The sequence below is a fragment of the Hypanus sabinus genome, chromosome 24 (genome assembly GCF_030144855.1).
Source record: "Hypanus sabinus isolate sHypSab1 chromosome 24, sHypSab1.hap1, whole genome shotgun sequence".
Lineage (NCBI taxonomy): Eukaryota > Metazoa > Chordata > Chondrichthyes > Myliobatiformes > Dasyatidae > Hypanus > Hypanus sabinus.
In genome coordinates this window covers 38,054,880-38,081,279 of record NC_082729.1, presented here as the reverse complement: position 1 = coordinate 38,081,279, position 26,400 = coordinate 38,054,880, and the positions used below count along the sequence as shown (strand labels likewise).

General features: G+C 49.5%; 1 protein-coding gene across 2 annotated transcripts in view; it reads left to right on the top strand.

Annotated features, from left to right (window-relative positions):
* The window catches only part of kdm5c (lysine demethylase 5C), a 127,285-nt gene that overhangs the window by 73,613 nt on the left and 27,272 nt on the right, over positions 1 to 26,400 (top strand). For both annotated transcript variants that reach the window (XM_059949663.1, XM_059949662.1), the window contains exons 3-15: positions 4,398 to 4,520; positions 5,415 to 5,585; positions 7,339 to 7,473; positions 9,732 to 9,855; positions 10,462 to 10,640; positions 11,653 to 11,811; positions 12,143 to 12,262; positions 12,933 to 13,091; positions 18,801 to 18,982; positions 20,168 to 20,330; positions 22,947 to 23,066; positions 25,241 to 25,435; positions 25,761 to 25,942. In XM_059949663.1, the coding sequence (XP_059805646.1) occupies positions 4,398 to 4,520; positions 5,415 to 5,585; positions 7,339 to 7,473; positions 9,732 to 9,855; positions 10,462 to 10,640; positions 11,653 to 11,811; positions 12,143 to 12,262; positions 12,933 to 13,091; positions 18,801 to 18,982; positions 20,168 to 20,330; positions 22,947 to 23,066; positions 25,241 to 25,435; positions 25,761 to 25,942 (2,012 nt within the window). The remainder of the gene's footprint in view (positions 1 to 4,397; positions 4,521 to 5,414; positions 5,586 to 7,338; positions 7,474 to 9,731; positions 9,856 to 10,461; positions 10,641 to 11,652; positions 11,812 to 12,142; positions 12,263 to 12,932; positions 13,092 to 18,800; positions 18,983 to 20,167; positions 20,331 to 22,946; positions 23,067 to 25,240; positions 25,436 to 25,760; positions 25,943 to 26,400) is intronic.

The following is a 26,400-nucleotide window of genomic DNA, read 5'->3' as shown; positions in this document are numbered from 1 at the left end:
TTTGCATTCAACTTTAACCTGGATCAAAATTCAAAATAAATTTAGTATCAAAATACAGTCGGCACTCCTTATCAGTGGATTTGGCATGTGCAAATTCAACCAACCGCGGAAGTTCTCTCTCCAGCACTCATTGTTTGAACATGTACAGACTATTTTTTTCTCATCATTATTCCCTAAACAATACAGTATAACAACTATTTACATAATATTTGCATTGTATTAGGTGTTATAAGTAATCTACAGATGATTTAAAAGTACAGGCAGTCCCCGGGTTATGAACGAGTTCTGTTCCTGAGTCCGTCTTTAAGTCGGATTTGAAGTCGGAACAGGTACATCTGGTATTATTAGCGTCAGTTAGTCGAACGTTTGTCTTATTATATGGTATATATTTTACCTTTCTATGCATATAAAACACTTAAGAAATGTATGTATTTCAATAATTAAAGCACTACGTTGCTTAGAAATAATTTTAGCTTTCAGTGGGGCAGGGCCTTCACATGCTCCATTAAAATTGATCCAATCATTGTCCAACAGTAGCGTAACGCTTTTCCGTTAACCGATAGCATTTCACCACTTTCTGATCGCTTTATTACTTCCACTTCATTTTCAATTGTGATTATTTTCGTGAACAGAAACACTGTGGATTCAGAGCTGCGCCAGGTCCTAAAGACCACCACTCTGAGACAGGTTAAATAAGGGACTTGAGCATCTGCACTTTTTGGTATCCGCGGCGGGTCCCGGAACCAATCCTCCGTGAATGAGGAGGGCCGACTAGGTATAGGTCACCACATTCATTTTCTTGCAGACATTCACAGTAGAACAAAGAAATACAATAGAATCAATGAGAAACTACAAAGACTGACAGGCAACTGATGAGTAAAGTAAGACAAACTGTGTAAAACCAAAAAAATTAATATACTGGAAACTAAGTAAAGAAATTATACTGAGAACATTAGTTGTAAAGGGGCCTTGAAAGCTTGTAGGTTGTGGATTCAGTTCAGAGTTGGGGTGAGTGAAGTTATCCACACTGGTTCAGGAGCCTGATGGTTGAAGGGTAATAACTGTTCCTGAGCCTCACGGTAAGGGACCCAAGGTTCCTGTACCTCCTTCCTGATAGCAGCAGTGAGAAGAGAGCCTGGTCTGGACGGTGGGGGTCCTTAATGATGGACGCTGCTCTCTTATGGCAGCTCTCCTTAGATGAGTTCGGTGGGGAAGGCCGTGCCTGTGTCCGGGCTATGTTCACCACTTTGTAGATGATTCCACTGCAGGATGTTGGTGTTTCCATATCAGGGCATGTTACTATCAGGCAGAAGTCTTGAGGAACAGCTTCCTTCCTACATAAAATCAAGTTCTTGAACCATCTGGCACCACCATAACCCTGCCTTAGCAACAGAACACTACAGACCACTTCTTGCACTACCATGAGCTTGTGCATGTTCATAGTTTCTTTTATCACTAAGGTCTCAGTTTTGAGAAGACTTTATTTTCTCTTTGTCTTCAGTGTCTTGTACAATTTAAATATTTATATTCCGTGCAACACACACATACAGACACGAAATGCTACTGAGCAGGTCAGGCGGCATTTATGGAGGGGCATAAGCCGTCGAAGTCACAGGCTGAGAGTGGTGGTAGCATAATGGTTGGCGATATGTACACCTTTACAGCTCGGCGTCGTAGTTTGGAGTTCATTTCTGACACCGTAAGAAGTTTGTGTGTCCTCCCTGTGAGCACGTGGCTTTCCACCCGCATTCCTAACTCATACTAGTTTGTAGGTTAATTGGTCGTTGTAAATTTTCCTAAGATTGGGCTAGTGTTAAATAGATGGGTTTTTGGTTGGTGCTGCTTATTGGGCTAGAAGAGTCTGTTCATGCTGAATAAATACATAAATATATAAATCAGCCAGGGAAGAAGGGGGAGGAGTCTAGTATAAGAAAGTGGGGAAGGGAGTACAAGATAGGTGAGGTCTGATGTGGGTAAAGGTGGGGAGACTATTACAAGATAGGTGAGACCAGATGTGGATGGGGGAGGTGGACACGATGAGGTAAGAAGCTGGGAAGTGATAGGTGGAAGGGATAAAGGGTGAATAGACAATAGGTACAGGAGTAGGCCATTTAGCCCTTCAAGCCAGCACAACCATTCACTGGCTGATCATACACAATCAGTACCCCGTTCCTGCCCTCTCCCCATATCCCTTGACCCCACTATCCATGAGCTCTATCTAACTCTTTCTTGAATGCATCCAGAGACTTGGCCTCCACTGCCTTCTGGGGCAGAGCATTCCACATATCCACCACTCTCTGGGTGAAAAAGTTTTTCCGTATCTCAGTTCTAAATGGCCTACCCCTTATTCTTAAACTGTGGCCTACTAGTTCTGGACTCACCCATCAGCGGGAACATGCTTCCTGCCTCCAGCGTGTCCAATCCCTTAATAATCTTATATGTCTCAATCAGATCCCCTCTCATCCTTCTAAATTCCAGTGTATACAAGCCCAGTCGCTCCAATCTTTCAACATATGACAGTCCCGCCATCCCAGGAATTAACCTTGTGAACCTAAGCTGCACTCCCTCAATAGCAAGAATGTCCTTCCTCAAATTTGGAGACCAAAACTGCATACAATACTCCAGGTGGGGTCTCACCAGGGCCCTGTACAGCTGCAGAAGGACCTCTTTACTCCTATACTCAATTCCTCTTGTTATAAAGGCCAGCATACCATTAGCTTTCTTCACTGCCTGCTGTGCCTTCATGCTTGCTTTCATTGACTGATGTACAAGAACACCTAGATCTCGTTGTACTTCCTAACTTGACTCCATTTAGATAGTAATCTGCCTTCCTGTTCTTGCCACCAAAGTGGATAACCTCACATTTATCCACATTAAACTGCATCTGCCATACATTTGCCCACTCATCCAACCTGTCCAAGTCACCCTGCATTCTCATAACTTATTTCTTATTCTCATAAGGAGGAATCTGATCAAAGATGACAGTGAACCATGGGAGAAAAGGAAGGAGGAGGGGAACCAAAGGGAGGCCATGGGGAGGCGGGGAGAAGGAAGAGTCAGAGGGAGCCAGAATGGGGAATGGGAAAAGAGAGAAGGGGGAGGAAGGAGAAATCATCATGTTACATAAATCGATGTTCAATGAATCATGTTGGAGTCTACCCAGACAGGATATGAGGTGTTGCTCCTCCAACCCACGTCTTGCCTCAGAGGTAATGTTGGAGTGGGAAGTGGAATTGAAGTGGGTGGCTGCTGGGAAAACCTGCCTTTTGTGCTGTCTGTACCTACCTGCCTGTGATGCGGCTGCAAACAAGCACTTCTTTGGACCTGTACCTCACTGTACTTACGCATGTGACAATAGTCTCCACTTGGTCCTCTCAATATGTGCAGTGGCCGGTTCTTGGTGGTCAGACCCACAAACTGGTATTGTGAATGGGAAGGAGGGAGAATGGTAAGGTTATTCCTGATGATAACTACTTGGAGGATGTTTCGGCTCATCCAGCATTGAACGAACAGATAGGAATTTAGGGAATTAACTGACTTAAATTGTACCGACATAAACACAAACACGAGACTCTGGAAATCTAGAGCAACAGACACAAAATGCTGGCCGAACTCAGCAGGCCAGGCAACATCTATAAAATCTGATAAAGAGCCTGTCTCAAAATGTCATCGGCGCATTCCCCTCCATAGACGCTGCCTCATCTGCTGCATTCCTCCAGCATTTTGTTTGCATCACTCATTTATATCTACTGTGATGTAACCATAAGATATAGAAGCAGAATTAGACCCTTCAGTCCATCAAGTCTGCTCTGCAATTCCATCTTGGCTGATTTATTGTCCCTGAAAACTCCATTCTCCTGCCTTCTCCCTGTACCTTTGCTGCCATTACTAATCAAAAACCTCAGTTTTAAATATACCCAATGACTTGACCTCCATGGGCATCTGTGGCAATGAATCCCACAGATTCACCTCCCTCTGGCTAAAGCAAGTCTTCCTCTATTCTAAAGGAACATCCTTGTATTCTGACTTTCCAACTGTAGGAAACAACTTCTCCACATCCACTCTATCTAGGCCTTTCATTATGCAATAGATTTCAATGAGATTCCCCCCCCCCCCCCATTCTTCTAAACTCCAGTGCGCACAGTCCAAGAGCCTTCAAGTGTTCCTCTTACGTTAAACCTTCTATTCCTGTAAACCTCCTCTGAACCCCCTTCCAATGTCGACACATCTTTCTTAGATATGGTGTCCAAAACTGCTCTCAATACTCCGAATGCAGCCTCAGCAACACCTGATAAATCCTCAGCGTTATAGCTTTGCTTTTGTGTTCTGGTCCTCTGGAAGCGGAAGCTGATACTGCATTTCCCTTTCTTACTACCTGATGTATCCTTCTTGAGCAGGCTCAGACCCGGGTAAAATTAAACTTCCTGGACCAGATCGCCAAGTTCTGGGAGCTGCAGGGATCCACATTAAAGATTCCCAATGTGGAGCGACGAATGCTGGACTTGTACAGTCTTAACAAGGTAACACTGGGCCAGCGAGAGCTTATGATGTTTGGGAGGTTGAAGAGGAAGATGAGCAAATTGCTGCTGTTAATGGGCACGGTGTATTTCACTGTTTGTTTCGATGTATACAGGGGGGTGGGTGCAGTGGTAGTGCAGCAATTGGCACGACGCTTACAGCTGAGGAGTTCAATTCTGGTATCCTCTGTAAAGAGTTTGTACTTCCTCCTTGTGAACACGTGGGTTTCCTGCTACAGTCCAAAGACGTACCAGGTCGGTAGGTTAATTGGTCACTGTAAATTGTTCTGTGATTGGGCTAGGGTTAAATAGGTTGCCTGCTGGGCAGTGCAGCTAGTTGGGCTGGAAGGTCCGATTCTCTGCTCTGTCCTTAACTAAATAAATAGATAAATAAGCAAACCTGAATCCAAGGTCGGATCACAGATAAGGAAGATTTAAAGCAGGAGTTCCCAACCTGAGGTCCATGCTTTATGGTATTGGTCCACGACACAAAAAAAGGTTGGGTAGCCCAGATTTAGAGGGATGTGGGCACCTTTTTCAGGCTCGTAGTAGTGATTGGCCAGGCATGGGCTCAGTGGCCCGTCCCAGCAGCTATTGTTGGCTGTGGGGAAGTGGACTTAGGGTAACACTGAGCAAGAGAGAGATTCTCGTGTACGGGGATGTCAAAGAGGAATTGAATTCCTCATACTGGGGTTGAAACTCGCTTTCTGCTCCACATTGATAAATACAGTACTGTGCAAAAGTCTCCCTCAGTTACATGTATGTGCCTAAGACTTTTGCACAGTATTGTATGCATATAAGAACTACTTAAAATACAAGCAGGTAATTCATTGTTAAACTGCAACATCGCCTGTCCTTCCCCTGACTTAGCCACTCTCCTTTGCCCCTGCCTTTCAGATTGTCCTGGACGAAGGAGGTTACGAGGCCATCTGCCGGGACAGGCGGTGGTCAAGAGTGGCCCAGCGTCTGGGTTATCCCCCGGGGAAAGGCATCGGCTCCCTGCTTCGCTCCCACTACGAGAGGGTCATCTACCCCTTCTACACCTTCCAGTCTGGAGCCAGTCTAGCGGTAAGAGCAGCCCACCCACACCCGGCGGGGTCTGTGCCTCAGCTCGCTGCCTGGGGCTGTGTTGGCAGCATATTTCATTGCAGGGCAGCCAGCAGTTACGTTCGTGTGGAGGAGGGAGTACGGAGGCAAGGTCCAGCACAATATCAGGGGAGAATCACTCTGGGTGAGGGGGCCTTGGTTAGAGAGCATCTCTCAGTGGGAGGGTGTCGGTGAGGGGCAGTCAGTGTGGGGGAAGTGTCAGTGAGGGAGAGTCAGTGTGGGGGAGGTGGTGAGGGACAGTCAGTGTGGGGGAGGTGTCGGTGAGGGACAGTCAGTGTGGGGAAGGTGGTGAGGGACAGTCAGTGTGGGGAAGGTGTCGGTGAGGGATAGATAGTGTGGGGGAGGTGTCGGTGAGGGACAGTCACTGGGGGAGGTGTCAGTGAGGGAGAGTCACTGGGGGAGGTGTCAGTGAGGGGGAGTCAGTGTGGGGAAGGTGTCAGTGAGGGAGAGTCAGTGTGGGGGATGTGTAGGTGAGGGAGAGTCACTGGGGGAGGTGTCGGTGAGGGAGAGTCAGTGTAGGGGAGGTGTCTGCGGGAGAGTCAGTGTGGGGGAAGTGTCGGTGAGGGAGAGTCAGTGTGGGGGCGGTGGTGAGGGAGAGTCAATGTCGGGGTGGTATCAGTGAGGGAGGTGTCGGTGTGGGGAGTCACTGGGGGAGGTCAGTGAGGGAGAGTCAGTGTCGGAGTGGTATCAGTGAGGGAGAGTCACTGTGGGGGAGGTGTCAGTGAAGGAGAGTCTGTGGGGGAAGTGTCGGTGAGGGGAGTCAGTGTGGGGGAGGTGTCGGTGAGGGAGTCAGTGTGGGGGAGGTGGTGAGGGACAATCAGTGTCGGAGTGGTATCAGTGAGGGAGAGTCACTGTGGAGGATGTGTCGGTGAAGGAGAGTCTGTGGGGGAAGTGTCGGTGAGGGAGTCAGTGTGGGGGAGGTGGTGAGGGAGAGTCAGTGTCGGGGTGGTATCAGTGAGGGAGGTGTCGGTGTGGGGAGTCACTGGGGGAGGTCAGTGAGGGAGAGTGTGGGGGAAGTGTCAGTGAGGGGAGTCAGTGTGGGGGAGGTGTCGGTGAGGGAGTCAGTGTGGGGGAGGTGGTGAGGGACAATCAGTGTCGGAGTGGTATCAGTGAGGGAGGTGTCGGTGTGGGGAGTCACTGGGGGAGGTCAGTGAGGGAGAGTCAGTGTCGGAGTGGTATCAGTGAGGGAGAGTCACTGGGGGAGGTGTCAGTGAAGGAGAGTGTGGGGGAAGTGTCAGTGAGGGGAGTCAGTGTGGGGGAGGTGTCGGTGAGGGAGTCAGTGTGGGGGAGGTGGTGAGGGAGAGTCAGTGTCGGGGTGGTATCAGTGAGGGAGGTGTCGGTGTGGGGGAGGTGGTGAGGGAGAGTCAGTGTCGGGGTGGTATCAGTGAGGGAGGTGTCGGTGTGGGAAGTCACTGGGGGAGGGCGGTGAGGGAGAGTCAGTGTGGGGGAGGTGTCGGTGAGGGGAGTCACAGGGGGAGGGCGGTGAGGGAGAGTCAGTGTCGAGGTGGTATCAGTGAGGGAGAGTCACTGTGTGGGAGGTGTCGGTGAAGGAGAGTCTGTGGGGGAGGTGTCGGTGAGGGAGAGTCACTGTGGGGGAGGTGTCGGTGAGGGAGAGACACTCCATAGGGAGGTGGTGAAGAAGCCTCATTCTGGAAGGGGCAGTGGTGAGAGAGAACCCTCTCTCCCTTTCTCCTCACTGTGTTGGTGTCCGCAGTGCCAGCCGGGGCCACAGTATGACAGCGAGGAGAAGGACCGGGAGTATAAGCCGCACAGCATCCCCCTGCGCCAGTCCGTGCAGCCCAACAAGATGAACAGCTATGGGCGCCGTGCCAAGCGGCTACAGACTGAGGTAGGTGAAACCATGGGGGAAGAGTTCCGGGACCACTGCAGGCCTCCCCTAACTTCCACGGTTCATTTTCCAATATTGCGGGTTCTGGGTGTAGGAAGAGAGCTACACTGCAGCAAGGGCAGTGAACTGCTGTCGACTCTACTGTCAATTCTTCCTCAAGGTTCTTGTTTGCTTCGGAAGTTCAAAGCATATTTATTATCAAAGTATATATACCATTTACAACCTGGACATTCATCTTGTTGCCGGCAGCCACAAAGCAGACAACCAGAATAGAATTCACAAAATACCCCGCACAGCAAGGACCAAAAGACACCCAATGTGTGGGGAAAAAGGGCAGATAGATCAAACAGTTAAAAAAATAAACACAAATAATACACAAAGCATGAACTGCAGAGTTCCAGGAGTTCCTCGCCTGGAAGATGACGTCCCAAGAGTGTGGTGGGGGTGGGGGAGAACTTTGGTTGAGTCACAGGAAACTACAGGTATTAGACTCTGGAACCACAGACAATCTGCTGGACGAACTCTGCGCCTGGAGGTGACTGAACAGTTGACATGTTGGGTCTCACCTGGGTAGTCTCGTCCCGCAGTGAGCCCATTTCCCTCCTCAGATGCTGCCTGACCTTTAGCAGCTTGACTGTGGTTCCGGAGGGAAACGGTCGTGGTTAGCACGACAGTATTACAGCTCAGGGCATCGGAGTGCAGTTCCGGCAAATTTGTATGCTCCTTCCCTTGAGAGTGTGGGTTTCCTCCCCCAGTCCAAAGAGTTGCCAGTTAGCAGATTAATTAGTCATTGTAACTAGTCCGGTGATTGGGTTAGGGTTAAATTGTTGGGCTGCTGGGGACAGCGCAACTCAAAGGGCTGGAAAGTCCTGCTTCACGCTGTAGCTCTAAGTAAATATAAAATAGATTAATAAAAACTGAACAGGACATCCACCTCCATGCCAGGTGACTGTAGATAAGGAGCATGGGGGTGAAGTTCAGCTGGTACTTTCAGAGCAGCCCCTACAGATACTCAAAGGCTGCAGTCGCTCACACTCTCTATACCAATCGTACACTGACTCTTCCCGGCCACTGAAATGGTAGGTGGACAAGGAGTCAGTGGGTGGCAGGTAATGGCAAGGAGTGGATTCGTATTCAGGAGAACTTTGTGCCGGAGCCAGCCTTTCACAGGTCCGGGCGGCGGACATTCGTGGGTTCTACCCAAGCCGACTGCCCACTCCTCTTGCGTCCATTCCCAGGTGTCCCTGGAGAAAGATCCATGGGGATTGCGGGGAATTGTGGCCTCCTGGAGCCTGGGGTGTTGTAGATAAGACCATAAGGCATAGGAGCAGAATTAAGCCATTTGGTTCATCGAGTCTGCTCTGCCATTCCATCATAGCTGATTTATCATCCCTCTCAACCCAATTTTCCAGCCTTCTCCCTGCAACTTTTGACCCCCATCCCCCTTTACTAATCAAGAACCTGTCAACCTGTGCTTTATAAATACCCAAAGACCTGGGCTCCATGGCTTTCTGTGGCAATGAATTCCACAGATTTCCCACCCTTTGTCTGAAGAAATTTCTTCTCAATTCCACTCTATTCTAGAGGGAAGTGTTTCTGTTCTGAGGCCGTGCTCCCTGGTCCTCGTCTCTCCCACTATAGAAAACATCCTCTCCATCTCCATTTCGGTACTCAGTAGGTTATGGTGAGATCCCATCCTCATTTTCCTAAGCTCAGTGAGTACAGGCCCAGAGCCACCTAAGGCTCGAATGTTAACCCTTTCATCCCGGGATCATTCTCATGAATCTCCTCTGGGTCTCTAATGCCAGCACATTCTTTATTGGATAAACTGCTTACAGTACTCCAAGTGCTGGCTCACTGTTGTCATCCTCGGGTCTCACACCACCAGGTTCAGGGACAGTTATTGCCCTTCACGCATCAGGCTCTTGAACCAGAGGGGATAACTTCACCCACCCCTACACTTCCCACAGTCTATGGACTCACTTTCAAGGACTCTTCATTTCATGTTCTTCATATTTATTTATTATGATTTCTTGTGTATTTGCACGTTGGTTGTTTGTCGATACTGTTTGTCGCATCCTCACTTTTATATTCTAGTAACGTATTTACATTCAAATCGTGTTTCAAGTTGACACTAAAACTAGTTTACTGTTTAGAGTGCTGCTGTGTTGTCACAGTCATTCAATAAACTTTTGTAAAATAGAGCTGAGCTGAGGTCTCAAAGCAATGTGTCGTGTTTCTTTCTGTGGTCCCTTCAGACCGAACCTACCGAGGCGGACATTGCCAAGAACCCGGAGCTCAAGAAGCTGCAGATTTACGGAGCTGGCCCCAAAATGGTGGGGCTGGGGCTGGTGGTGAAAGATCGAGGCAGCAGGAAGAGAGGTGTGTACCGTCCACCCAGCACAATTTACCCCCGCCCTGCTCAGTCCCTCTTGCTCCATCCTCACCACTAATTCCCGTCTCCACCATCCCCTTCCCTTCTTTCCCCGCCCCATCCTCTCTGTCTACCCTGTATCCCCATTCATTCGCTCTCTGTGCTTCCCTCACACCCCAATGTACCCTTCCCCTCGGTGCCTTGCCTTCTCCCTCCTTCCCTGCCCATTGTCTCCTTCCTTTCCCCAGCCCTCTTTCACCCTTTCCCTTAACTTTTTCTCTCTCTTCTTCTTTCTTTCTCTCCTTTTCTCTCTCTCTCTCCCCTTTTCCTCTCTGCCACCCCTAACTTCCCCTCTCCACCCCACCTTTCCCCCAACGCTCTCCATGCCCCTCTCCCCTTCTATCCCTCCCTTTCTACCTTTCACTCCCCCTTCTATCCCTTCTCCTTTCTTCTCTCTTCTCTCTCTTTCTCCTTCTCTCTCTCTCCCTTTTTCTCATCTCCCTCCTCTCCCCCCTGCTTCCACCTCCCCCCCTCTCCCCTCACTCCTCTCTCCTCCCTCCCCCACTCTCCCCTCTCTACCTGCTCTGACTCTGCTCGTCTCTGCCTCCCCTTAGACAAGGACTGCCTGGACTGCCCGCCCACGCTGGTGGTGAAGGAAGAGAACGTGGTGGATCCCAAGGTGGAAACCTGCGCCCTGGAGCTCTGTGCGCAGGTGAAGGAGGAGCGGTCGGGGGGAGAGCCTGCTGGGAAGATGACCATGCGGCTGAGAAAGGGAGCTGCTACCTTGCAGCATGTAAGTGAGCACTGTCTTACCCCAGACACTGTGGTCATGTCTTCCCACTTCTGGGGTCCCCTTAACAGCTGCCAGCTGATGAACCTTGTATTTGACCTGACTGAGCCAAGGAAAGGGATGGCATAGTGGGTAAATGTGACCTCTGGCACCGTGTGTGTGTGTGTGTGTGTGTGTGTGTGTGTGTGTGTGTGTGTGTGTGTGAGAGAGAGCCCCTGTATGTGTGCTTATCTTTATGTGAACTTATGTGTCAGTGGTGGTTTCAGCCCATCCCATGACCCCAGGAATTTCATTCCACTTCCGAGCAACATACAGGGGTGGTCTGGGGGGTTAGTTTGTTTTCCCATCAGTGGGTGAGGGTGGAGTATGGGGAGAACAAAATGGGATCAGCAAAAGATAGGTGTACATGGGTGGTCACTGCTCAGCACATAAACAGTGGGCCAAAGAGCCCTCCTCCATGTTGTGCAAAAAAAACCTGTCCAATCTGTTCTGTAGGATTCAATTAATTTCAACCCCCCCCCCCCCCCCCCGCCACCTTTGCACACCCATCCTGGGGCTTCACATACCTCTCCGAGAAATTTATTGCTGCCCCACCCCCCCTTGTTGCCAACTCCAGGACTTGACTAAATCCTGGATCCTTCTCCCTCATCCATGATGGGACCACCAGCTGGAAATAGTTTCCAATTGCAACTTTTGGACCTCTGTCTCTAGCACACTCCAGAATGCTGTCCCCAACACATCCCAGGACCCCTGTACTGAAACAGCAAGGAACTCCTATCCTTGACACATCCCAGAACCCTGTCTCTGAAACATCCCCCTCTCCCAGAATGAATTTTGTGCAAAGAAAGACCAGGATAGCAAACATGTGGACAGGGTGAGCACACCAAACAGGCTTTAGGGCACAGGGAAAAAGGGGGTGGCGCTGGTTTTTGGGAGGGGCAATGGGGTATCTGCTTCCCCTCAAATGTGCCACCTTACTCTATTCATGCTCTGCCCTTCCTGCCCTCCTTTCCAGGTGGAATCGTACATCTGTGTCATCTGCTCCCGTGGTGCTGAGGATTCCAAGATGGTGCTGTGCGAAGGATGTGAGGATAGCTACCATACCTACTGCCTCATTCCCCCGCTGCCCGAGATCCCACGAGGAGACTGGCGCTGTCCAAAGTGTGTCGTTGAAGTAAGGCTCAGGCTTGGCAGTTTCCAGAGCAAGGGGCGGTGGGGGGGGGGGTACAACCAAGATCGGGTATTATAACGTGGGTATGGTACCAGTGGGAGCGGGTCTGTCACTGTTTAACACTGGGGAACAGTACCGGTGGGGATGGGTGTGACATTGGTTCACAGCATGCAGTGAATTTCAGAGAATGTGTGAATTGAATTAAGAGTTAATGGGATATGTTTCAAGATCGTATCAGTCCGCACACTCCCTCCTCTCATTACCCTTCCTACTCTTGGTGTCTGTGAATCATCTGCTCTGAGCTGTAGCCGTTTCTGGTTCTCTCATCCTTCAGGAGTGTAAAAAACCGGCAGAGGCTTTCGGCTTTGAACAGGCAACGAGGGAGTATACCCTACAGAGCTTCGGAGAGATGGCCGACAGCTTCAAATCCGATTACTTCAACATGCCCGCTCACGTGAGTGTGTGGCTCGCTACGTCTCTCCCTCCCACTCAAACGTACACTCTAGACCTTTTCGTCCATCACGCCTCGCCTTGCTCTGTTCCCTCTTGCCCATTACTCTCCTCTGCTCTTGGTTGTCCCCTCCTTACTTACTGTACCGCCCCCCCCTGTTGCAACCTGCCTCACTCCTCGTTCTCCCTCTCCCACTTCCCACTTGATCCTCACCACCCTTCTGTCTCCGTTTCACTCCTCCACTTTCCATGCTTTCCCTCAGCAGTCAGCCCTCACTACCCTCAGCCCCCTCTCCCACTCCTCCTTGATCGCCACACCCTCGTTCCTCGCTTCTCACCCTCATTCCCCCTCCTCCGCAGCTCCCTCTTGATCCTAGTCCCTTCTCACTCTCCCCTCGATCTTTGCTACCCTTTCTCCCATTCCTCCTCAATCACCCTCCTCCCTCACTCCTCCCCCTTGCTCCTCTACATCAACCCTTGCCTGCCTCTCCATCTTCCCCCTCCCTCACTCCCCTGCAATTCTTGCCTCCTTTTCCTGTTGCCCCAATGATATACCCACCCTCCTCACGTGCTCCCCTCTTGATCCTCCCTCTTCCTATTGAGCTGCTTCACCTCGATCCACAGCCACTTCCTTCCCCCTCATTCGTTCACCCAGACCTCCGGCCTGTCTACAGATGGTGCCCACTGAGTTGGTGGAGAAGGAGTTCTGGCGGTTGGTCAGCAGCATCGAGGAGGACGTCACGGTGGAGTACGGGGCCGATATCCATTCCAAGGAATTTGGCAGCGGCTTCCCCACCAAGGGCGGCAGGCGACAACTGGCCCCAGAGGAGGAGGTACGTGGGCGCAGCACCTCAAGCCCCTCCTCACTTAATTTTAATCAAACCGGCCAATTCTCCAGAGAGCACCGTCCCCTCTGTGTGTCAACCCTCAATGCCCCACCTTCTTATTCTGGCTTTTACCCCCTTCCTTTCCAGTCCTGATGAAAGGTTTTTGCCTTAAGCATCGACTGTTCCATCGATGCTGCCTGACAGTGTTAGAGGTTGGGTAATGAAGAGAGGAAGAAGCAAAAAGGAGAGACTAAAGGTGCCACGGTGTGGCCAGCTCTTTCTATACCCATATTTAAGGAACATACCATTCAAATTTCTAGATAAGAAAAACCAATCATATAACGCAGCAGCAGAGAAGCTTCCTGCGAATCATACATATGTAATCACTAGGGGACACACTGAACAACTGCATATACATACTGTGACCACGTTCAGAGTAAACATTTATGTCATACAATCCTGAGATTCATTTTTTTGTAGGCATACTCAATAAATCCAGAATAGAAAAATAACCATAATAGATAGAATCAGTGAAAGACCACTCCAACTTAGGCTTTAACCGGCGTGCAAAAGAGAACAAACTGTTCAAATACAAAAATCAAGACATAACAATAAATAATCGAGAACGTGAGATGAAGAGTCCTTCAAAGTGAGCCTGTAGGTTGTGGGAACATTTCAATGATGGGGCGAGTGAAGTTATCCCCTTTGGTTCAAGAGGCTGATGATTGAGAGGTACTAACTGTTCCTGAACATGGTGGTAGGAGTCCTGAGACTTCCTGATGGCAGCAGTGAGATGAAAGCATGTCCTAAGTAGAGGGGGCCCTTGATGATGGATGCTGCTTTCCTTTGACAGTGCACCATTTCGATGTGCACAATGATAGGGAGGTTTTTATCCATGATAGACTGAGCCATATCCACTACTTTTTGTAGGATTTTCCATTCAAGGGCATTGGTATTTCCAAACCAGGCTGTGGTGCAGCCAATCATGGAGGGGATGGCGCCACTGTGTGGTCAACTCTTTTTAATACTCCATAGATGAGAAACATTCCATTCAAATTTGCAGGTAACAATCAACCAATCAGAGAGCCCCTATTCAAATAACACAGCTTTCCAGAAACATACAGATGTAGCCACTAGGGAGCACACTGAATATCTGCATACTGTCACCACTAGGGAACATACTAAACAGTTATGTGTACATAATAGTCATGAAAGGTACAGGTTTCTCCCGCTATCCAAAGGTGGAGTGTTCCTATGAAACTGTTTGTAATCCGAAATGTCGTAAAGCGAAGAAGCAATTACCATTAACTTATACGAGAAAATCTTTTGCGTGTTCCCAGACCCAAAAGATAACCTACCAAATCAAACCAAATAACGCAAAAAACCTAAAATATCACAAACATATAGTAAAAGCAGGAATGATATGATAAATATACAGCCTATATAAAATAGAAATATTGTATGTACGGTATAGTTTCACTGACCAAAATCGGGAACACAGCGAGCCAAGATCAATGTGGAGAAAAAAAATCGGCACGTACATGCAATTGCAAACAACTGCCCGCACAAGGCTTCACTGTCATGGTAGTCTTCCTCGGGGTAAACACACATATAAAGCGGACGTCTTTTTTTTGTAAAAGCGAAAATCCTCTTTGGTTAGCGAAAACAGGTACTAATATAGGTCTTTCGTAACAGCGAGCTGTCGTAAAGCGAACGTTCGAAAAACGGGGGCCACCTGTACTAGCAAGTAATTAGTTAAGATGCAAAGAACATAACAATTCAACAGCCTAATCCATCATCAGCTTCCACGGAGAGGCATGGTTTACTCCTCTGTTCTCTGGCTACCATGCTCATTCTCTGCGTAAGTGTCCCCAGTTCCCAGCAAGTGGACACGTCAAGAGATGTGATAAAGATGAAGTCGAGGTGCAGCTCTATAAAACTTTGATCAGAATACATTTATAATATTGTGTGCAGTTCTGGCTACCTCATTTAGGAAGGACATAGAACAGAGAGATCTGGGAATACAGATCCATAATTCCTTGGAAATGACGCTGAAAAGAGAGATTTTGGCACCTTGGCTTCATAAATCAAAGTGCTGAGTACAGAAGTTGAGATGTTATGTTAAAATTGTGTAAGACGTTGGTGAGGCCTAATTTGGAGTATCGTGTGCAGTTCTGGTCACCTCATCATTGTCTGACCGTGATTATTCTTGGCAAACTGTTCTACAGAAGTGTTTTGCCATTGTGTTCTTCTGGGCAGAGTCTTTTCAAGACGAGTGACCCCAGCCATTAGCAATCTCTTCAGAGATTGTCTGCCTGGTGTCAGTGGTTGCATAACCAGGACTTGTGATCTGCACCGACTGCTCATATGACCATCCACCACCTGCTGCATGGCTTCACGTGACCCCTATCGATGGGGCTATGCAGGTCCTACACATTGCCCAAGGGTGACCTACAGCTAGTGGAGGGTAGGAGTGCCTTCACCTGTATCTCCAACCTGCCACCCAATCTGGTCACGTACCTACAGGAAAGATACCAGTAAGATTGGAAAAAGTGCAGGGAAATATTGAATAGGTTAGGACTTTATTCCCTGAAGCATAAGAGAATGAGGGGAGATTTGATAGAGGTTTATAAAATTATGAGGGGTATAGATAGGGTAAATGCAAGCAGGCCTTTTCTGTGCTGTAGTCTATGTCTCTATGATGTGGAGGCTTTGGAGAGGGTGCGAAAGTTCATCAAGATGCTGACCGGATTGGAGGGCGTGAGCTATAAGGAGAGGTTGGCCAAACTTGTGCAGTTTTCTTTGGAGCAGCAGAGGCTGAGGGGAGACCTAGTAGAGGTTTTTAAAATTATGAGGGACAACGATAGGGTTGACAGCCAGAATCTTTATCCCTGGATGGAATTGTCAAATACTAGAGAGAATGTGTTTGAGGTGAGAGGAGTAAGTTTAAAGGTCTGCAGGGCAAATTATTTATGTTTCTACTTTATTTGGAGATACAACATGGTTAACAGCCCAACAAGCCTATGCTGCCCAGTTACAACTGTGTGACCAACTAGCATACATCCCGTAGATCTTTGGGATGTGGGAGGAAACCAGAGCACCCGGAGGAGACCAACAGGGTGAACCTTATGGGCAGCAGTAGGAATTGAACCCAGGTTACTGGTGCTGTAATAATGTTACATTAATCACTACATTACTGTCCATATGCCTGAAGCAGGCTGCCAGGGTTAGTGTAGGAATCAGATATGATAGTAGTGTTTAAAAGGCTGTGAGACAGAGGCCTGAATATGCCGGAATTGGTGGTAGAAGGAATTTAATTTAATTGGGCTTCATGTCTTACACAGATATTGTGGGCCGAATGGACTTCAGCGCCTTACTGTTCTCCGTTCTATGCTCAGTGCTTCAGCCAGGCCTGGATGATTTACTAAGTGTAGCCCCGTGCATCTCAGTTGTGGATCACCAGAATTTGGATGGGGTTCATTGCCAGGGATCTGCATCGTTCCTCAAATTCACCACAAGACCATAACACATAGGAGCAGAATTAGGCCATTCAGCCTGTCGAATCTGCTCCATCATTCCATCATGGCTAATTCATTATCCTTCTCAACCCCATTCACCTTCTCACCACAGTCTGAGATACCTTGTCTCATCAAGGACTTGTCAACCTCTGCTTTAAATACACCCACTGATTTAGCCTCCACAGCCATCTATGCTAAATGGATGTCCTATTCTGAGGACATGCCTCTCTCATCCTAGACTTGCCCACTATCGGGAACATCCTCTCCACTCTAGGCCTTTCAGTATTCAATAGGGTTCAATGAGATTTCCCCCCTCGTTCTTTTAAACCCCAGTGTGTACAGGCTCAGACCCAACAAACACTGCTCATACATTAACTCTTTTATTCCTGGAATCATTCTCGTGAATGTGTTCTGGACCCTCTCCAGTGCCAGCACATCTTTTCTGGATCCTCTGCGACATGTTGGATCAAAACCTGCATCAGAAGGCTCCATTATGAATCCGCTGGGCAAGAGCAACAAGAGTATCAGCAGCAAACGCTTTTACTGAGTCACGTTGTATGTCAACTTGTATGTGGGAGTGATGAATCAGGTCCACTGAGACAGAAATGCATGCGCAGTCGAGAGGGAGTACCTCCTTCATGTAGGAAGCCCAGTCAATTCACCAAATGATCCATTGGCCGTGTGTGTTTCTGCCACATTCTGGCAATCGACCTGATAGAGTACACTTCCAACCTGAAGCATCAACTATTCCATCTCCACTGCCCAGCACAGAAACTGCTCGAGCAGCTGAGTGAGGTCTTCCGGTAGATGTCATCTCTTGTGTTCACCCAGTATCTCCGTCCATCAATGCCTGTGTGATCCTGCCATCTAGTGGCCATCTGCACCATTGCTTGTATGCTGAGTAGCTGTGGGAGGAGCAGAGAGGAGAGACTGATCAGCCTTTGGTATCCAGGCAGAGCATTGCAACACATCCCAACAAATCTCCATCACCCCTTGGCTCTCCATTTCAGAGACTTGCAGCATGGCGTACCCTCCTCACCACCCTTCCTGCAACGCGCTTTCCTCGCCGCCTCTCTTGCAGCAAGGCACTCTCTCCTCACTGTCCCTCCCTCAATGCAGCACTCCCTCTTAACTGCCCTGTTTTATTTTGAAAATCTAACGTCTAATTTCTTAAAAGTTTGGTCGGGTTTTACAGAAGTCAAAATGGGAATGTTGTAAGTAGATTCTTTGTTCAAGGCAAGCACAGAGTCCCATTATTCTAATGAATGAAAACAGTGGATACAGGAGTTTGTTCACAGTATGCATGCGTTAGATGAGAAACCACCTTTAATGTTACTGAGTCAAGTTGAATATTCAGAGTTGGTGTGTGACATGGGCCACTGACCTTACTGAAAGATTTAACTGAAACTTTCTTGGGTACTTCAAGGTAAAATGAGATGGTTCCTGCAGAATGAAGCGTAAACTCCTTAATGGTCGTGACAAAATAACATCGTCGTTATTACTGTCAAGTTCCCTGCACAAGTGAGGTACAACACCAATGTGAGGATAAACCTCAGCTGTTCTGAGGAGTAATCCCTAGACAGGGTATTGTTGCAGTTTAAATCTGTTTTAGTGTGCACCACCATCCATTTTTTTTAATGTAAATAAGCATGCAAAACTTTATTCAAATACAAGAGACATAAAAAGGTTAGGAGTTAAAATACAGTTACTCAATTCAAATTACAGTTCTACAATCTATAATGCACAATTCCCGGTGGGGGGGGGCACTGTTCACTTAAAACCCCCACTGAACTCATAATGGTCGCATTCTCTATTTCTACATCTCTTTCTCTCTCCCCTCTCTCCCCCCTCCTCCCACTCTTCCCTCTCTCCCCCTCTCTGGAAGAGGGGTCATGCCTAGACCATCAAATGGGCAGCTTGGCCATGCCCAAGAGCCAGCCTACCAGGGGTGTCACCGTCCCACCCGCAGCACGGTGCTGCCTCTTGACCACCCCTCCACAGTGAGCCCTTCACATTCTTGCTCTTCAGCTCCTTGAATTTACATTGGCTCTTGGCTATCACTCATTTCCCTTAATATCCTCGGCACCATCCGTGGGAGGTGCCCGCCCGAGGACCATCACCTCTCGCACCATCTGACCTTGCCCCTGCCCCATCCTCTGCCCACAGGACTCAGCCGTGCCTCTCTCCCCCTTTACAGCAGTACACGGCGTGTGGCTGGAACCTGAATGTGATGCCGGTGCTGGAGCAGTCGGTCCTGTGCCATATCAACGCCGACATCTCTGGCATGAAGGTGCCCTGGCTCTACGTGGGCATGTGCTTCGCTGCTTTCTGCTGGCACATCGAAGATCATTGGAGCTACTCCATCAACTACCTGCACTGGTGGGTAACCGGCAACCAGCCGACTGGCCCCTGTGGGGTGGGATTAGACACGGGGGAGGAGGGAGATTTCGAGGACCATTCCTTCAGCTAACTCCACTGGTGGGTGCCATCCGTCCAGCCCACTGAGGGGAGTAGGAGAAGATACAGCAGCAGCGAGTGGGGGGACATTGGGCAGTGAGAGAGAGAAGACCTGGGACAGAGGGGAGGGCATCATCGAAGACCATGGGTGCTACTCCATCAACTACCTCCAGCGCTGAGTGTCATCTCCCACAGGAAGGGAGACGGGTGGGCAGCGGGAGGAGAGAGATACCAAGCGGTGAAGGGGTGGAACTCTTGTGCTGAATGACATGGGGCTGTGTTCTCAAGTTCCTGGGAGTATGTGCATGTTTGCATGTTACAGAGTTGGGGGGGGGGGCAGGAATTGGGTTCACGAATTACAGGGGAGAGAATGAGTTCTCAAGTCACAGACTTCGTTACATGCTCGCTTTACAGAGTTGGGGGCAGGAATTGGGTTCACGAATTACAGGGGAGGGAATGAGTTCTCAAGTCACAGACTTCATTTCATGCTCGCGTTACAGAGTTGGGGGAAGATCATGTTCACGAGTTACAAGGGAGAGAATGAGTTCTTAGGTTACAGAGTTGCAGGAGGCTAGTTCTTAACTTACAGGAGGTTGGCGAGTTCACAGGTCACAAGGGGAAGTGACTTCACAGGTTACAAGCAGGAATGAGTTTACAGGTTACAAGCGGGAACGAGTCACGGGTTATGGGAGGGGGGTGCAAGTTCCCCGGTTACGGGGAGGGTTGAGTTCACGGGTTATAAAGGGGAATCGGGGTGAGTTCACAGGTCTCTGGGGCGAACGAGTTCATGGGTTACAAGGGGGGATGACTTCAAGGGTTACAAGGGGGTGTGAGTTCACGGGTTATGGGAGGATGAGTTCCTGGGTTACAAGTGGGGGAAACAAGTTCACGGGTTACAAGGGGGGAACGAATTCAGGTTACAGAGGGTGGGCAGCTACCTCAAATCACAAGGTCAACCTGGAGGTATCAACGTGAAGCTGAGGGACAGAATATAGGGGAATTATTGATGCATTGGTTCAACATTACTAGGGTTGCAGGCCTGTGAGTGAGTGCAGGTGGGCAGAGTTGGTACCAATGTCACTCACCCTCTTCCCATCACTTGCTCAGGGGAGAGCCCAAGACGTGGTATGGTGTGCCAGCGTACGCAGCTGAGCAGCTGGAGGCCGTGATGAAGAAGCTGACGCCAGAGCTGTTCGAGAGCCAGCCCGACCTCCTGCACCAGCTGGTCACCATCATGAACCCCAACATCCTGATGTCCCATGGAGTGCCCGTAAGCGTCCAACCCCCCGCCCTGCTCCTCCCATCTTCCCGCTTACTGGAAAACCCAGGGAATTCAGATACTGCATGGTAACAGGCCCCTCCCTTCCCAACGAGACTGGACAATTAACCTCTGCCCTCTGTCTTGGGGATGTGGGAGGAAGCTGGAGCTCCCGTCACAGAGAGAGTGTACCAACTCCTGGAATTGAACCCAGGTCGCTGGCACTGCTACTGTCATTGTGCCACCCTCCGAGTCCCACACTCCAATTATGTAAAGATTAACTGTATTTGCCACCTGGTGAAATGTGTTGTTTACAACCTGCACAGTCTTGTGCTGTAAGGAGCAAAGGTGTCACCACGTATAGCACGCCCATAACTCACTAACCCTCACCCGTACGCCTTTGGATTGTACAAACTCCTTACGGGCGGTGGTGGGAATTGAACCCGAATCGCTGGCACTGTAATAGTGTTAGGCGAATGGCTGCATCACTGTGCTGCCCCATGGTATTGTGCTTTGAATAGGTTGTTGGGGTTCGTGTTGGGAACAGATGTGATCGTTTCAAGGTAATAATTGTGGAGAACACAACTTCCTAACCAGTCTGTCTTTGGAATGTGGGAGGAAACCGGTGCACCCGGAGGAAACCCACACAGACATGGGGAGAACGTACAGATTCCTTACGGGCAGAGGAGAGAATTGATCCCAGGTCACTGTTGCTGTAATGATATTGTGCTAACCCGCTATGTTACTGTACTGCCCCACGGTAGGATGCCAGGGTTAGCGTTGGAAAAGGCTGTGAGTGACACAGACCTGAATGTGCCAGGATTGGAAGTGGATGAAATTTAATTGGCCGTCATGTCTAACACAGGTATTGTGGACTGAATAGCCTTCCCCTGCTCAGTACTTCACCCAGGACCGGATGATTTACTAAGTGTAACCCCGTGCATCTCGATTGCGGTTTGGCAGAATTTGGGGTTCAGTGCCGGGGATCTGCATGGTTCCTCGAATAAACCACAAGGCCATAACACATAGGAGCAGAAGTAGGCCATTCAGCCCATCGGGTCTGCTCTGCCATTCTATCATGGTTGATTTATTATCCCTTTCAGCCCCTTCCTCCTGCCTTCTTCCTGTAATCTTTGATGCCCTTACTAAGCAAGAACCCATCAGCCTCCTCTTTAGGTGTGCGCAGTGACTTGGCATCCACAACCATCCGTGGCAATGAATTCCACAGATTCACCAACCTCTGGCTGAAGAAATTCCTCTTCATCTCAAATGGACAGCCCTTTATTCTGAGGCTGTGCCCTCTGGTCCCTTCCAAACTCTGACAGGAATTGAACCCGCTCTGTGTTCCCCTTCCCAATGATATTCTCTTCACCTATACACCCTCTGACCTGGCCAACGTTTATTGCCCATCCCTACACTCCCCTAAGCCAAGGGTCTGCAGACACCTTGCTTAATAGTATTGGCCCACGGCATAATGAAGGTTGGGAACCCCCCTGCCTGAAGCAAAACTAGTTTATTATCACTGACATGTTGTGAAATTCTTTGTTTCATAGCAGCAGTACAATGAAGTACATCAAAAGTTTTCTATGTTACAATAAAAAAACAATTAATCTGAAGCAGGTATATTGAGGTAGTGTTCATGGATTCATGTGCCATTCAGAAATCTGATGAGCTTTTCCTCCTTGGTACCAATAAGAAGAGAGCACATCCTGGGTGATGAAGGTTCTCATTGATTTGGAGGGAGCTTCACTCTGTGTCTGACTCCGGGAGTGTGTGATGGGACGGTGTGGAGAAAGTTGCACTCTGTGTCTGACCCCGGGAGAGTGTGATGGGACGGTGTGGAGAAAGTATCACTCTGTTTCTGACCCTGGGAGTGAGTGATGGGACAGTGTGGAGGGAGCTTCACTCTGTGTCTGACCCCGGGAGTGTGTGATGGGACAGTGTGGAGAAAGTTTCACTATGTGTCTGACCCTGGGAGTGAGTGATGGGACAGTGTGGAGGGAGCTTCACTCTGTGTCTGACCCCGGGAGTGTGTGATGGGACGGTGTGGAGGGAGTTTCACTCTGTATCTGACCCCAGAAGTGTGTGATGGGACGGTGTGGAGGGAGTTTCACTCTGTGTCTGACCCTGGGAGTGTGTGATGGGACGGTGTGGAGGGAGTTTCACTCTGTGTCTGACCCCGGGAGTGTGTGATGGGACAGTGTGGAGAAAGTTTCACTCTGTGTCTGACCCTGGGAGTGAGTGATGGGACAGTGTGGAGGGAGCTTCACTCTGTGTCTGACCCCGGGAGTGTGTGATGGGACGGTGTGGAGGGAGTTTCACTCTGTATCTGACCCCGGAAGTGTGTGATGGGACGGTGTGGAGGGAGTTTCACTCTGTGTCTGACCCTGGGAATGTGTGATGGGACGGTGTGGAGGGAGTTTCACTCTGTATCTGACCCCGGGAGTGTGTGATGGGATGGTTTGGAGGGAGTTTCACTCTGTGTCTGACCCCGGGAGTGTGTGATGGGACGGTGAGGAGGGAGTTTCACTCTGTGTCTGACCCCGGGAGTGTGTGATGGGACGGTGTGGAGGGAGCTTCTCTGTGTCTGACCCCGGGAATTTGTGATGGTGTGTTACTGTCTTTCAGGTGGTAAGGACCAACCAGTGTGCGGGAGAGTTCGTCATTACCTTCCCCAGGGCTTATCACAGCGGCTTCAACCAAGGATACAACTTTGCAGAAGCTGTCAACTTCTGTACGGCGGACTGGGTAGGATGACTGGGGCTAACCCCTTGAGCATTGGTCCTGTTCTCTGAAACGCGTGTATTACCTGACTGCTGTGGTCAAGGACCACAAGTCAGAGGAGCAGAAGTGGGATGTTCGGCCCATCGTGTCTGTGCTGTCATTCCATCATGACGGACTATTATCTGTCTTAACCCCATTTTCAGCCTCCTTCCTGTAATCTTTGCTGCCCTTACTAATCTAGCACCTATCAACCTCTGTTTTAAATATACCCAGTGACTTGTCCTCTGTACTTGTCTGTTGCAATGAATTCACCCTCTGGCTAAAGAAATTCCTTCTCATCTCTGTTCTGAAGGGATGTCCTTCTGATCTACTCTGAGCCTGTGGCCTCGTCCTAGACTTCCCCCCTACCATATGAAACATCCTCTGCATGTTCACTCGGTCTAAGCCTTTCAGCATTCTCTAGGTTTCAATGAGATCTCCCCTCATTCTTCTAAGCTTCAGCCAGTACTGGTTCAGAGCCATCAAACGCGCCTAATGCACCCCTTCACTCCTGAGATCATTCTCATGAACCTCCTGAATGCTGTCCAATGCCAGCACATCCTGTTTTCACATAAGGGGCCAAAAACTGCTCACAGTACCCCAAGTGAATCTGATGAATTCCTTATAAAGCCTCAGATTAGGGCAGAGCAAGGAGTACAAGACATAGCTCCCTGCAGATAGATAGGGGCAGTGAAGAACATTTTTGGCTCGCCGGCCTTCAGCAGTCAGAGCAAAGAGGATACACAAGAATTTCTGCAAGTGCTCACAATCCAGAGTAACACACACAAGTGCTGGAGGAATTCAGCAAATCAGGCAGCATCTACAGTGGACGTTTTGGGCCGAGACCCTTTGTCAGGACGGGAAAGGAAGGGAAGAAGGCAGAATAAGAAGATGGGAGGGAGGGGGAGGTGTACAAGCTGGCAGGTGAGAGGTGAGACTCGTGAGTGGGGGAGAGGGGATGAAGCAAGAAGCTGTGGGAGGTGATAGGTGGAAGAGATAAAGGGATAAACAAGAATGAATCTGATAGGAGACAACAGTGGACCATGGGAGAAAGGGAAAGAGGTAATAGACAGCTGAGGAGAAGGACTGAGAGGGGAACTAGAATGGGAAAAGAAGAGAAAAGGGTGGAAGTTACCATAAGTTAGATAAATCTGTGTTCATGCCATCAGGTTGGAAGCTACCCAGACAAAATGAGGAGTTGCTTCTCCAAGCTGAGCGTGGCCTCATCATGGTAGTAGAGGATGCTGTGGACAGTCGTGTCGGAATGGGAATGGAGAGTTTGGATGTTAAGTTGCAGTTGTGTGAGTCGTTGGTGAGGCCACATTTGAATATTGTGCCAGTTTTGACCGCTGTGCTGTAGGAAAGGACCCAACCTGCTTAGTAACTCTCACCATAACTCAGTCCCTCAAGTCCCGGCAACATACTTGTAAACCTTAAAATCAGAGCAGCGTGGTAGCCATTAACTTGGAAAGAGTGCAGAGGAGATGTAAGATTTTTACAGATTAGCTTTATTTGTCTCATGTATTTCAAAACAAACAGTGACGTGCGCTGTTTGTGTCAGATCAAATCAGTGAGGATTGTGCTGGGCTGCCCACGAGTGTCGCCACGTCTCCGGCGCCAATGTGCAATGCCCAGAGCTTACTAATCTTAGCCGGTGTGTCTTTGGAATGTGGGGGGAAACTGTAGCACTCAGGGGAAACCCACACAGTCACGGGGAGAATGTACAAATTGAATCGAACCTGAACCTTACAGCTTGTGCTGTAGAGCTTTGCGCGAACTGCTATGCTGCCGGACCACTGTGATTTCAAGATTTACAAGTATATTGCCAGGACTTGAGGCCCTGGGTACTGATGAGAGATACTAAACAGAGCAAGAAAGACGAAGGAGTAGTGTGATTGAACTTTTTTTATGGAGTCGTGTTGGTAATGATACAGAGAGATGAAAGGAACTTGCGCCCGCATCAAAAGAGAGAAAAACCTCCACACGTAGGAAGGCTTAATCATTCACCACATTCTCGCAATCAGTCCTGTGCAATTCAGCGCCAATCCCTCGGATTCATCGCGTGCGGTGTGCCTGGGTTTTATCGGCTCGGGGGGAGGGGCAGAGTGAGTGACCTTGACTTTGGGGTCGCTGACTGCCCTGGCGCTCTCTCCCCACAGCTGCCAGCTGGGCGCCGCTGCATCGAGCACTACCGCTGGCTCCGAAGGTACTGCGTGTTTTCCCACGAGGAGCTGATCTGCAAGATGGCGGCCTGCTCCGAGAAGCTGGACCTGGGGCTGGCTGCGGCTGTCCACAAGGAGATGTTCATCATGGTTCAGGAGGAACGGAAACTCAGGAAGGCCCTGCTCGAGAAGGTGAGCAGAGAGGGAGGGGTAAGAGGACTAGGGAGAAGGAAGAGGGGGAATGGGGGAAGATGGGCAGGGCAGAAGGGAGAGAATCAAGAGGGTGAGATGGTGTGGATGCGTGAGGGGTTTAGTCAGGTGAAGTAGGGAGGGCAAGGGGTATGGAGAGGGAGGTAAGGGGGCAATTGTACAGGAGAGGAGGGTGAAGGGAGGGGAGAAGAGGTATGTTGGGTGCAGGTGAGTAAGGAAGGGAGAGGGGAGTGGATGGAAAGGAGTTGCAGACGGGGGGGTGTATGACTGGGCTGACGGACTTCTTCTCCCCCCACCCCCACCGCAGGGTATCACGGAGGCAGAGAGGGAGGCGTTTGAGTTACTGCCTGACGACGAGAGGCAGTGTGACAAGTGTAAGACCACCTGCTTCCTGTCGGCCCTGGCCTGTTACAACTGCCTGGAGAGGCTGGTTTGTCTCTACCACATCGATGATCTGTGTGGCTGCCCACCCAACCGGCATTACCTGAGGTAGGGAACTCCTTACCCTGCTCTTCCTCCTCTGCCCTCCCTCATACTCTCTCCACCTCATCCCCACTGCCTCCCCCCACCATTTCCCCCTCCACCTAACTTTAGCTTTTTTCTTCCCAAGAGCTCCCTGAGAGGCCATGTTCCCCAGCCTTGGTGGGGAATGCTGACTAAATGTCTGTCTGTCTGAGTGTCTGTTGTTGCCCTTTGAGAGAACGACATTTAGGTTTTCACCCCATTCTCATAAAGAAACCATAAAGCCAGCAGAGTCAGGAATCCAGTCCCTGATTCTGTCCATCCGGGTTTTCACTCGTCCCCCCTGAGGAATGAGAGGTTTCAAGGGGATCTGAGTGGTATGTGTCTCCTTCAGACCCTCTGGAATCTGGAGGCAAAGACTGACATGTAGAAAGCATCCTGGCAAATACTTCAAACACTACGTGCTTGTAAATGGGGTCAGTATC